The 13,821-nt window shown below is 39.7% G+C and overlaps 1 protein-coding gene across 2 annotated transcripts in view; it reads left to right on the forward strand.

The window, feature by feature from the left end:
• Window positions 1–3,232: 3,232 nt before the first annotated feature.
• The window catches only part of LOC128701093 (sodium/hydrogen exchanger 9B2-like), a 75,248-nt gene continuing 64,659 nt past the window's right edge, over window positions 3,233–13,821 (forward strand). The window contains exons 1-5 of one of the 2 annotated variants that reach the window (XM_070100623.1): window positions 3,233–3,317; window positions 7,550–7,719; window positions 7,951–8,216; window positions 8,908–9,090; window positions 13,436–13,543. In XM_070100623.1, coding sequence (XP_069956724.1) covers window positions 8,023–8,216; window positions 8,908–9,090; window positions 13,436–13,543 — 485 coding nt within the window. In that variant the 5' untranslated portion in view covers window positions 3,233–3,317; window positions 7,550–7,719; window positions 7,951–8,022. The remainder of the gene's footprint in view (window positions 3,318–7,549; window positions 7,720–7,950; window positions 8,217–8,907; window positions 9,091–13,435; window positions 13,544–13,821) is intronic. The other variant, XM_070100624.1, reaches the window with a different exon arrangement.

Genomic DNA, 13,821 nt, shown 5'->3' on the forward strand with positions numbered 1-13,821 from the left:
TTTTCACTTTTCACTCTTTTTATCATACACAAAAATTTTTTTTTCTTTTTTTTTTTTTAATTTTTTTATTCCAGTCCCCTAGCAATGGCCTAGTAGCTACTTTAGCAATTACCACTGATTACCAGTAAATTTCCTGATAAGTTCCTTCACAAACCCTCTTCACTCCTCACTTATCCCATTACTTACACCCCTTTCACGCCTCACTTCACAATCCGTCTTCACCTATCACATTTCTAATTCACTTCCATCCTGGCAAGACCAAAAAGTTTTACTCAATGGAGCATATGCGTCCCAATCCTCCTCAATTCCATTTATCGAGGCTGCTGTTGACTCCTGACCATGTGCTACTGGATCAGCCATTTTTAAAAGCACTGAATGAAGAAAACGCCACAACATCCTGATTTTCCTTGGAGTTTTATCGTTAGATTTGGCGTTTTCTCCTATGATTCCCTCCCACTATACACTGGTCAGTTGAATATGCAGGTCAGCTACTGAAAAAATCATCCTTTGCTTTTTAACTAGTCACTTCCCGTGATTTGGCTGGATTTAGGTAGGCTGGCTAGGATAGGCTGGCTAGGATAGGCTTATTATACAAAAGATTTATTTTATATATATATTGGTATATGTACTGCAGTTTGATACATATAGATTTTATGTATTTTAATTTCAATCCCATACAGCAATCTTCCTTTTGGTACACTTGAACAGTTCTTCAAGGTTGGCTGGCTAGATAAACCGAATATAAAAGTAATTTGTAGTTTGATATATATGGTATATATACTGCAGTTTGCTATGTATGGATTTTATGTTTCAATCCCTTACAACAATCTTCCCTCCTGGTACACTTGAGCAGTTCTTCTGGGTAGGCTGGTTAGCCTACTCTAAAAGTATTTTGTTTTTGATGTTGGAATATATGCTGTATATCTGGTATATATACTGTAGTTTGATATATATGGATTTTATGTATTATATTATCAATCCCATACAACAATCTTTCCTCTTGGTACACTAGAACAGTTCTACTGCCATAATAGTATTTTGTTTCATATGCTGGTGTAAATACTTTACTTTGATCTATAGTCTTTTGTAGTTATGAATTTTATGTATTTGTATATTAGTAATGCAGCAGTTTATACCTATAGTTTTATAGAATATATTATTATTGTGGTTGTTTATTATTGTTATTGTTTAACTTGCGTGTTTGGTGAGCTGGTGACTGCTGGTAGCTTCTACAGCGTGTTGAGGAAATGGTGGTCACTGCATTTACTTTTCTGGTACCGTATTTAGCTCTCCTAGTACTATGGTGACTGTTATTAGCTATGGCACTGGTGTGAGGATTTACTAAAGAAAATGCTTTCTATAGTGTGTACTGGGTTTATTGTTGTGTATATTGCGCTCACTGGAACTATGCTTTTTTTTCTCTCTCTTATTTTCCATTATTTCCACTGCCTGTATATTCTTTTAATAGTTCCACAAGCTTTGTACACCCTTTCGTGTTTCCACTGTATTGTACTCTGTAGTAGTGCTATACATACGTAGGTAGGTAGCTGTAGGTATAAATTTTTAAACTGGCTCGCGTGGTAGGATCCTGGCAATTCCTGGCAACTGAATACACGACGGGTATCTACTAGGCCTATTTCAAACGAATACACTTTTATTTCCACCATGCACTCAGCCCTAGGCCAAGACTCTGTGAAACTCTGTGTTCGTTAAGAAGTGGTGGTATGACTCACGAAATCGCAATGACACGATTGCAAACAAACCATACCACGGGCGGGTTCAATCCCGCCCGTGGTATGGTTTAACCGTGTCCTCAATAGGTGGCAGTCTCATGCAGATCCTAGTATCGTCTGCAAAGGATGACATGGCGCTGCGTATTACATCTCTGTCTAAGTCTGATATGAGGATGAGGAACAGGATGGGGGCGAGTACTGTGTCTTGTGGAACAGGGCCTTTCAATATGGCATTAACCTCCAAGAAGATATAAACCGAGTTTTCCAATGGACAACGGAAAACGATATGATGTTCAATGATGACAAATTTCAACTACTCCGTTATGGAAAATTCTGATCATACATTAGAGCAAAAAAATAATGTGAGGGACTTGGGAGTGGTAATGTCTGAGGATCTGACTTTCAAGGATCACAACAGTGCCACGATCACAACTGTAATGGAAATGATAGAATGGAGAATGATAACGTTCAAAACAAGAGATGTCAATCTAGTGATGATCCTTTTCAAATCACATTAGCATCTCTGTTCAAAGCAGGTGAAATTGCAGATCTAAAGAGTGTACAGAGAACCTTTACGGCACATATAAGTTCAAACACCTCAACTACTGGGAACGTTTGGAAGTATATTTGATTTGTACTCGTTGGAACGTAGGCGAGAGATATATCATAATCTACACCTGGAAAATTCTAGAAGGAATGGCCCCGAATCTGCACACAGGAATCACTCCCTACGAAAGTAAAAGACTGGGCAGGCGGTGCAAAATACCCCCAGTGGAAAGTAGGGGCGCCATTGGTGCACTAAGGATAAACACAATAAGTGTCCTAGGTTTGATTAAACTCCAGAAGCTATTTATTGGGCCAGGCTTGCAGCCTGTCCAGGTCCCTCTGTAGCTCACCTGATCCTCCACCGCTTGTGTTTTCCTCATTAGTTTCACAGCGTGTGCGGACAGGGACGCCTCTGCATCTATCCATATCGCCATGTCATTCACATACACAAAAAAAGCACCAGCCCAAGAATTGACCCTTGTGGAACCCCACTCAACACATGTGCCCATTATGACACCTCGTCACATACAAACACACGTTGTTTACTTCCTGTCAGGTATTTCCTGATCCACTGCAGTACTTTCCCTCCAATTCCTGCCTGCTAATCTAGCTTTACAACCAGTCTCTTGTGTGTTGTAAGGCTTCTTACGGTGTGTGTATGTGTGTGTGTGTGTGTGTGTGTGTGTGTGTGTGTGTGTGTGTGTGTGTGTGTGTGTGTGTGTGTGTGTGTGTGTGTGTGTGTGTGTGTGTGTGTGTGTGTGTATGTGTGTGAGTGTGTGTGTGTGTCTGTGTGTGTGTGTGTGTGTGTGTGCTCACACATATGTACTTACGTTGAAGATTGAGACACTTATGCAACATATGCATAAGTGTCTCAATCCTCAACCTGTCGGTTTTTCAAACCATTCATCACACATGTAATTACGTATATGTATTTGCAGGGATCGCGTAACAGTTCTTGGACCCGCCTTTTTGCTGGTCGCTCCTAGGTGCACTCTACCCCTGCTACAAGAGTCTTGCCGTACCTCTTCTTAAAGCTATGTATGGATCCTTTTTCTACCACTCTGTAGATAGTTCGACTTCCTGACAACTCTAAGGCAGAAGAAACACTTCCTAACATCCCTATGATTCATTTGAGTTTTCACCTTCTGCCCCTGCCCTCTTGTTCCCATTCCTCATCTTAGAAACAATCTGTCTCTGTTCACATTGTCAATTTCTCTCAGTATTTTGTACGTCGTTATTATATCCTCCCTCCCTAGTCCCGTTCTCCGGTGTCATAAGGTTGAGTTCCCTTAACCTCATCTCATAGGACATACCCCTTAGCTCCAGGACTAATTTTGTTCCAAATTTCTACCCTTTCTGAGTTGCTTGAGAAGTTGTGGGTTCCATACTGGTTCTGCGTATTACAATGTGGGCTTTGCGTGCATGGTATAGTGTCGAGAATGGCTCATTCTTAGATGTCGAAACGCAGGTAATAGATTAACCAGACTGTCATTTTCTTGTGTGAGGCTTGCTGCCTTTGGCCCCTAAACCTGTACTCCATCTGCGGTCTTTCTTGTCCTTCTCCAAGTCTCATAACTTTGCCCTTGGTGGGGTTAAACTTCATGAACTATTTATCAGACCAGGCCTGTAGCCTGTAGCCTGTCCCTATCCCTTAGTAGACTTTCCTGGTTCTCGTCCGCTTTTATTATCCTCCTTAGTTTCATGTCGTCTGCGAACAGGAATATCTCTGCCTCTAATCCTTCTGGCATGTCATTCACGTATACAAGAAACAGAACCGGCCTTAGGACTCATCCTTATGGAAACCCACTTGACACATGCGCCTACTCCGACACTTCATAATGTACCATTACTTGCTGTTTCCTTTCTATCAGGTATTCCTTGATCCATTACAGTGCTTTCCCTACTATTCCTGCCTGCTCCTACAGTTTTTTTCACCAGCCGTTTGTGCGGTACTATGTCAAAATCCTTATTATAGTCAAAGAAGATACAACTACCCATCACTCTTTCTCCTGTCTTACTTCTGTTACCTTGTCGTTGAATTCCAGTATGTGTTTGACAGAGGATTTTCCATGGCTCAAGCTGTGCTGGTTGTCACATATGAACTCACTCCTTTCTAGGTTTTCCACCACTCTTCTCCGGATAATCTTCTCCATAACTTTACATGCTATACATAACAGTTACATTGGTCTGTAGTTTAATATAGCCTGTCTGTCTTTTTTCTTTAAAACTGGGGCTACATTTGCTGTCTTCAACACCTGTCGCAGTTACCCTGTTTCAATAGAGTTGTTGAAGATTGTTGGCAGCGGCACACAGTGCCTCAGCTCCCTCTTTAGGACCCAATGAGAGATATTATCTCGTCCCACCGCCTTCGAGTAATCTAACTTACATTGCAATTTCTTCACTCCTCCTCGGTTGTGTGTTTTGTGTCCAGCACTTGTCAATGCACTTTCCCTCCTCGGCTTGCTGGAAACCTTTCTGTCTCATCTGAGAATACCTCCCAAATTATGTTGAGGCCTTCACATACTTCTAGATTGGTCCTTGTGAGCTCCCCGCCTTCCTTCCTCAAGCTGATTACCTGGTCCCTGACTGCTGTTTTCCTCCTGAAGTGGATATATAAAAAAATTTGGGCCTTATTGGCTTTCCGTGTTATATCATTCTCAAACTGATATCTGTGTTTACTCACCTACATGTTGTTGTAACGGTGGAATCACAACTCCTATGTTTGTACTCACCTATTTGTAATCATTTATTTGTAGTTGCAGGGTTCAATTCATAGCTCCTGGGCCCGCCTGTTCACTGGTCGCTACTAGTCCCACTCTATCCCTGGTCTGTGGGCTTTATCGTACCTTTCCTTAAAGTCTCATATTGTTTCAATTCCTGACAACGCTGATCCCATGTATCAGAACTCTTCCCTATGAGGATAGACTGAGGGCGCTGAATCTGCTCTCTCTAGAAAGGCGTAGAATTAGGGGGCATATAATTAAGGTGTATAAAGGGAAAACAGGAATAAATAAAGGGATGTAAATAGCGTGCTGAAAATATCCAGCCAAGGCAGGACTCGCAGCAATGGTTTCAAGTTGGAACAGTTCAGATTCAGGAAGGTCATAGGAAAGCATTGGTTTGGTAACAGAGTTGTGGATGAGTGGAACAAACTCCCGAGTACCATCATAGAAGCTAAGACCTTGTGTAGTTTTAAAAATAAGTTAGATAAATACATGAGTGGGTGTGGGTGGGTGTGAGTTGGACCTGACTAGCTTGTGCTACCAGGTCTGGTGCCGTGCTCCTTCCTTAAGTGGAAGTGACCTGACTAGATGGTCATTGTTCTAGGCCGAGGGGTGACATGGACCTGCATGGGTCAGTAGGCCTGTTGCAGTGTTCCTTCTTTCTTATGCTCTTATGTTCTTATGTTCGTATAACTCTTGAAATACTTATATATATATATATATATATATATATATATATATATATATATATATATTATATATATATATATATATATATATATATATATATATATATATATATATATATATATATATATATATATATATATATTAACATCTCTGTGTTTTCAACTTCTAGTTGTGAACCCTTGTTACTATGTCACTTCTGAAACATTTTGTCCCTATCCAACTTGTCTATTCCTTTCAGTATTTTATACGTCGTTATCATGTCCTCTCTATTCCTCCTGTCTTCCAGTGTTGTCAAGTTGCGTTCCCTTAACCTCTCCTCTTAGAACAACACCCTCAGCTCCGGAATTAGTCTTGTTGCAAACCTTAGTACTTTCTCAAATTTCTTGACGTGTTTGACCAGGTGTAGGTTCCATACCGGTGTTGCATACTCCAATATGGGCCTGACGTACACGGTGTACAGTGTCGTGAATGACTCCTTTCCTAGATGTCGAAGAACTATTCTCAGTTTCTCAGGCGTCTATTTGCTGCAACAGTGTGTGTATGTGTTTTAGAAGCATTGTGAACGAAAGCAACAGATGTAACATCACAAAACCTACATTTAAAACACTTCATCTAGGCCATGTGCCTAGGATATAGTATTTCGTCTCTGGAAAAGAAAGGTCGCCGCCGCTCTGGGGTCTTTGGTTTCCAGTGACTTTTACCCTATACTCTGAGGGCCTCTGATCCTATTGTAACGAAGTTATCAAATGGTCCTATCCGTTTTATTTGTTGATCTTACGTGTCTCTTAGAAACAGAAGGCACCATATTCCTTCAGAACCATACCCCCGGCCGGGATTGAACCCGCGGTCATAGAGTCTCAAAACTCCAGCCCGTCGCGTTAGCCACTAGACCAGCTAGCCACAATAAGATTCATCCAACTAGGTATATTTCTACACCATAGGAAGGTTAGCACAGCCACCACTGTGACCACAAATGCAAGTTTTTACAGACGAATCTCCAGCTAGCGTGGCCGTGACGAACTCTAGCTCAAGTCCCTTCACTGCCGTCAACATGACTCAAGAAATCGTAATGACACGATTGCAAACAAACCATACCCCCGGCCGGGATTGAACCCGCGGCAGTGAAGGGACTTGAGCTAGAGTTCGTCACGGCCACGCTAGCTGGAGATTCGTCTGTAAAAACTTGCATTTGTGGTCACAGTGGTGCCTGTGCTAACCTTCCTATGGTGTAGAAATATACCTAGTTGGATGAATCTTATTGTGGCTAGCTGGTCTAGTAGCTAACGCGACGGGCTGGAGTTTTGAGACTCTATGACCGCGGGTTCAATCCCGGCAGGGGGTATGGTTTGTTTGCAATCGTGTCATTACGATTTCTTGAGTCATATTCCTTCAGCTTCGCTGTATCGTAAGTGTCGGCCATTGTAGAGGCACTAGTTCAACTCTATATTATAAATATGGCATTTTCCAATGTAGCATAAAGAATTCATCTGGGCGCTTCTGGTTATCATTGGACTGGTTATCATTGATGGATATTTTATTTTGAGTTGGGGGTAGGGTTATGCCTCGAAATATTTGCAAGCCAAATGACAGGGAAATGTTTTACGGCCAGTTCGAATCGGCAGCCGATTTATTGATCGTTCTCAACTTATAAAGATTCCATAAATAGCTATTTGGTGCCCATTTGGGGCACATTAGTACACGATAAATAAATTTAAATTCATTAGTATTAACTCCATTTGAAAGTTAATGCAAGAATCTCTCAATAAATGTCTAAATAAATTCCTGAGGATATAGATAATGTGTGCTGAAATAATGTATTCTTGACCACGCTTTAAATAATACTTAGTTAATTATTAGGTTCAACAATAACAGAAGACACAGTGGATTTACAAGAAAAGGAATTTGACAAATCTGCTTCATCTTGTGGATGCTGCAGTTCCTGCTTGAGGAGCCACAATGAGCTCTCAGATAACCCAACAACGACAGATCATATAAAGTATGCCTTCTCCTGCCCGCCCCATGGAAAAGTAAGGATTATGCACTAATTTATCAAGTTACGTGTTGCATGAAAGATTAATACTTTTGGATGTTTTATCATTTACATTTGATGTTAGTTTTAGATGTTATACTAATTCGGTAAGTAGTCAGAATTTCTTAACAGTATTAATTATATTGTTTTTATAATACATTGACTATTATTTATACAATTATAATATGAACCATTGTGTATTAAAATTCATTTTCTTTATTTTAACCAGATTGGAGATTGTCTTATTTGGATAGTGTTTGGCCTGGCTTGCTGGGGCTGTCTCATCTCTATTACGTGGGAGATGGCTCTTCCTGGCGGAAAGTTATTTAGTCTCCTCTTACTGTATGTGATGGCGCTGCTGGCTGGGATGATGGCCGACTATGTAGGCCTACCTTCATTACTTGGCAGCTTGGTAATGGGAATACTTTTCAGCAGTATTCCTGGGATAAATGCTCTTGGACATAATATTGATATCTATTATTCGTCTGTTCTAAGGTAAGATTTTTTACGTTCCATAAAATATGTGAAGCACTGATTAAATGTTGAACTTTCATAAATTATTAACTTTATATTGATTTAATGAACAAAACTTTATCCATAAATTATAAATATAGTACTTTCTTCGAACACTCATTAATCCAAACACTCTTTCCTCTGAATGAGTCATTACTACATTATCCTAAATTTTGACGATTGCAGTAAATTTATGTAGAAAACTTGGTACCCAGTAAAATAAAATTATACCGACTGATTTCAGAGAAAATGCCTCGAGTTTATAATGTAATTCAGAGAACAATTGTTTTAAGTTTCGTATATTGTAATATTTTGTCCATAATCATTCTTGTGAAGAGGATATGAGCGTCATATAAAAAAAAGTGAACTGAACCTAATTAGATTAATATTATATAGTCTAATTAACTCAAGTAGTTCCTAAACGTTTAGTAAGTTCATCAATAAATGAAAAATGGAAATTTTTCCACTATAAAATTATATATTTAAAAAGGTTTTATCCTTTAGTTTCATAAAAGTTTATGCTCTTTATCCATGGAATTGGAGTTACCTTCTCCTACCAAGTATCAAACTTGATTATATCCCAGACTGGAAGTATTGGCACTTTTCTATAAAAATAACAGTTGCCACTTCTGAGAGTGACTCTTATCAATTAATACATCATTTAATTTTGCAGGAATATTGCGCTTACAATTATATTAATACGTGCTGGACTCGGACTGGACCCAGTCGCACTGAAGAGGTTAAGCTGCACTGTACTACGTTTGGCTTTCCTTCCTTGTTTAGTAGAAACAGTAACAATGGGCATTGCTTCAGCGTTCTTCCTTGATCTTCCCTGGAGTTGGAGTCTTATGCTTGGGTAAGTACCCATGTTCTTCACTTATACATATTCTGATTTCATTTTATTCGCAACTAATATCCGGTAGATATTTGTACGTCTACAATTCCGATATTATAGATTTTTTTGTAATTATTCATAAAGCTGACGAATCATTTCAAATTATGCCTTTCATTGGTTTTGATTAGCAATTTTTAGATTAAATGTTTAGTAAAACATGCCAGTGTTTACAGTCATATAACAGGAGTTCTCCATCTGACAAACTCAACAAATTACACAAATTAACAGGCGCAAATATTGCACTTAAAAACAAATTAAATTTCACAGTTGTCGTGCGACTGAACAAGAATGTTTAATAATTTACCTTTCCACAATTGTTAAAATATAGAGAACGAAACTTTTGTTTTAAAATTAGGAACATCATGTAAATATACTATCCATTTCTCAGGGTTGATTTATTAATCACTTGGCTGGATTACCTTCTGACCAGGTTCTTTGAAAGCAGTCAGATTTCAGGCCACCTATCTTAATTAAATCTTAAGAAATTCAATACCAAGAAGGTTCAGCTCACAGCCCTCGGGAGGTATAATGTGTGGACAAGTTCTCTTTACACTTTTTTCCCACCCAACAGTAAAAATAGATACCTGACTGTTAGCCAACTGTTATGGGCAGCATCAATGGAGAACTGCTATGGAGATGTGCAAGAAATGAGTCCTGCCAAAATTCAGAATCTGGGAAAAAATGTGACTATAAAAAACATTCCAGTAGCATAATTTGTGTTGGATGAAATACATCCATGTAGTTCGTGAATTACATTTTCTTAATTAAAAATACTAATTTAAATAAGCATCAACCTGATCAGAACGTGTTCCATGTATCGTTTATATTACCAAATTATTATATTACTGTTCTTCTTGAAACATAATAAATAAAACGTAAAAAAGAAAGACTTATTTGCGATGATCCGAATTAAAAAAACATTTGCAGGAGAAAAAAGTCCCTCTGTCCTCTTTTTCATCGATCAGACAATTTTCGTAATTACCAAGTTGCAACTCATAACCTTTAAATCTTAGAGATGGATAGGAAATCACTGTAAACTAGATGTATGTCGGCCAGAGTCCCCTGAGTGTCAATGTAAACAGCTGACATAGTGCAGAATGCACCACTAGTTTGTATTGCAGTTAAATATTAACTTTGAAGATTTGAAGTGAATCAGAAAAGTTATCACCTGAAAACTAATATCCTAATTTTTTTCCAATAAAAAATGGCATATTTAAATATACACATCCTATATCTAGTTCAAACCTTCCACTTAGAAGAACCAAATTTGCAGCGAAACTGAAGAGGCTTTCTCTTGATATCTCAGAGAGACCACTGTCCTAAAATGTACCAGCATATTAAGCTTAAAGCTTCACTGTACCTAACACTGTGCTTCACTGCACCTAACACTGTGCTTCACTGCACCTAACACTGTGCTTCACTGCACCTAACACTGTGCTTCACTGCACCTAACACTGTGCTTTACTGCACCTAACACTGTGCTTCACTGCACCTAACACTGTGCTTCACTGCACCTAACAATATCCTTCACTGCACCTAATAATGTGCTTCACTGCATCTAACAATGTGCTTCACTGCACCTAACACTGTGCTTCACTGCACCTAACACTGTGCTTCACTGTACCTAACATTGTGCTTCACTGCACCTAACACTGTGCTTCACTGCACCTAACAATGTCCTTCACTGCACCTAACAATGTCCTTCACTGCACCTAACGCTGTGCTTCGCTGCACCTAGCTTCACTACACCTAAGACTGTGCTTCCCTGCACATAACAATGTGCTTTACTGCACTTCACAATGTGCTTCACTGCACCTAACACTGTGCTTCACTGCACCTAATAATGTGCTTCACTGCACCTAACAATGTGCTTCACTGCATGTAACAATGTGCTTCACTGCATGTAACAATGTCCTTTACTGCACCTAACACTGTGTATCACTGCACCTAACAATGTGTTTAACTGCACCTAACAATGTGCACCACTGCACCTAACAATGTGCTCCACTGCACCTAACACCGTGCTTCCTTAGGCAGTTTTTCAAGTATTTACTAAACTTATAAAAATTAAAACGGCATGAAAATGGGTTTTCCGTATTTTTTAATTTTCTTTTTACAATTCTTTTCTATTTAAAATTCTCTGTAATCATTTAAGATTTTTTAATATATTTTAAAACTGACAAATGACAAGTAAAAGAGCTAAATGTGATAAAAGATACTTCCAGTTAATATGTACCTTCGTTCGTATGTTTGAAACTGCTGGAGAACCACTTTCCAGTTGTTTATTATCACACTGGCCGATTCCCACCAAGGCAGGGTGGCCCGAAAAAGAAAAACTTTCACCATCATTCACTCCATCACTGTCTTCCCAGAAGGGTGCTTTACACTACAGTTTTTAAACTGCAACATTAACACCCCTCCTTCAGAGTGCAGGCACTGTACTTCCCATCTCCAGGACTCAAGTCCGGCCTGCCGGTTTCCCTGAACCCCTTCATAAATGTTACTTTGCTCACACTCCAACAGCACGTCAAGTATTAAAAACCATTTGTCTCCATTCACTCCTATCAAACACGCTCATGCATACCTGCTGGAAGTCCAAGCCCCTCGCACACAAAACCTTCTTTATCCCCTCCCTCCAACCTTTCCTAGGCCGACCCCTACCCCGCCTTCCTTCCACTACAGACTGATACACTCTTGAAGTCATTCTGTTTCGCTCCATTCTCTCTACATGTCCGAACCACCTCAACAACCCTTCCTCAGCCCTCTGGACAACGGTTTTGGTAATCCCGCACCTCCTCCTAACTTCCAAACTACGAATTCTCTGCATTATATTCACACCACACATTGCCCTCAGACATGACATCTCCACTGCCTCCAGTCTTCTCCTCGCTGCAATATTCATCACCCATGCTTCACACCCATATAAGAGCGTTGGTAAAACTATACTCTCATACATTCCCCTCTTTGCCTCCAAGGACAAAGTTCTTTGTCTCCACAGGCTCCTAAGTGCACCACTCACCCTTTTCCCCTCATCAGTTCTATGATTCACCTCATCTTTCATAGACCCATCCGCTGACACATCCACTCCCAAATATCTGAATACATTCACCTCCTCCATACTCTCTCCCTCCAATCTGATATCCAGTCTTTCATCACCTAATCTTTTTGTTATCCTCATAACCTTACTCTTTCCTGTATTCACTTTTAATTTTCTTCTTTTGCACACCCTACCAAATTCATCCACCAACCTCTGCAACTTCTCCTCAGAATCTCCCAAGAGCACAGTGTCATCAGCAAAGAGCAACTGTGACAACTCCCACTTTATGTGTGATTCTTTATCTTTTAACTCCACGCCTCTTGCCAAGACCATCGCATTTACTTCTCTTACAATCCCATCTATAAATATATTAAACAACCATGGTGACATCACACATCCCTGTCTAAGGCCTACTTTTACTGGGAAATAATCTCCCTCTTTCCTACATACTCTAACTTGAGCCTCACTATCCTCGTAAAAACTCTTCACTGCTTTCAGTAATCTACCTCCTACACCATACACCTGCAACATCTGCCACATTGCCCACCTATCCACCCTGTCATACGCCATTTCCAAATCCATCAATGCCACAAAAACCTCTTTAGCCTTATCTAAATACTGTTCACTTATACGTTTCACTGTAAACACCTGGTCCACCCCCCCCCCTACATTTCCTAAAGCCTCCTTGTTCATCTGCTATCCTATTCTCCGTCTTACTCTTAATTCTTTCAATAATAACTCTACCATACACTTTACCAGGTATACTCAACAGACTTATCCCCCTATAATTTTTGCACTCTCTTTTGACCCATACAAAGGAACTATGCATGCTCTCTGCCAATCCCTAGGTACCTTACCCTCTTCCATATATTAAATAATTGCACCAACCACTCCAAAACTATATCCCCACCTGCTTTTAACATTTCTATCTTTATCCCATCAATCCTGGCTGCCTTACCCCCTTTCATTTTACCTACTGCCTCACGAACTTCCCTCACACTCACAACTGGCTCTTCCTCACTCCTACAAGATGTTTTTCCTCCTTGCCCTATACACGAAATCACAGCTTCCCTATCTTCATCAACATTTAACAATTCCTCAAATCAAAAGTTTCAAGTCTATCACAAAAGACTATTAACTCTGTTGACTCTAAATTCATAGATCTTTTCTTTTTTATGGAATGCATGAATTTTAAATACTTTGAAGCCGATAAGACGAAGCATTCTCTAGTTAATGAATTTAACTTATGCCACCTTTAATGTTTCTTAGCGATTTCCTACAACGTTCAAGTTGGTCATCAGTCACTGATGAAGCTGGAACAGCAACTCCAGGAACCGTCGATGCCCTCCTAAAAGCAACACATGTAGCCAAATCAAGGTATTCTCCTCCGATGATATATGATGCTTTGACAAGGTTTCTCTGCGAAGCATATGGTACATATCATCCTGGGTTGCATTGGAAAAATGGGCTCCTTCTATGGAAGCTTTCCTTTACATCTAGACTCCTTGCAGTCCCTTTCACCTCTGCTTTTTTTCCCAATCACAGTAAGTAGGCTCGCTGAGTTCCTGTTTATATTCAAGATCTTAAAGAATTACCAAACATACTTTAAAAGCCATAAATCAAAGTTAAGAGCAACGAAACAAAATATTTAAGAG

Source organism: Cherax quadricarinatus, chromosome 73 (genome assembly GCF_038502225.1).
Source record: "Cherax quadricarinatus isolate ZL_2023a chromosome 73, ASM3850222v1, whole genome shotgun sequence".
Taxonomy (NCBI): domain Eukaryota; kingdom Metazoa; phylum Arthropoda; class Malacostraca; order Decapoda; family Parastacidae; genus Cherax; species Cherax quadricarinatus.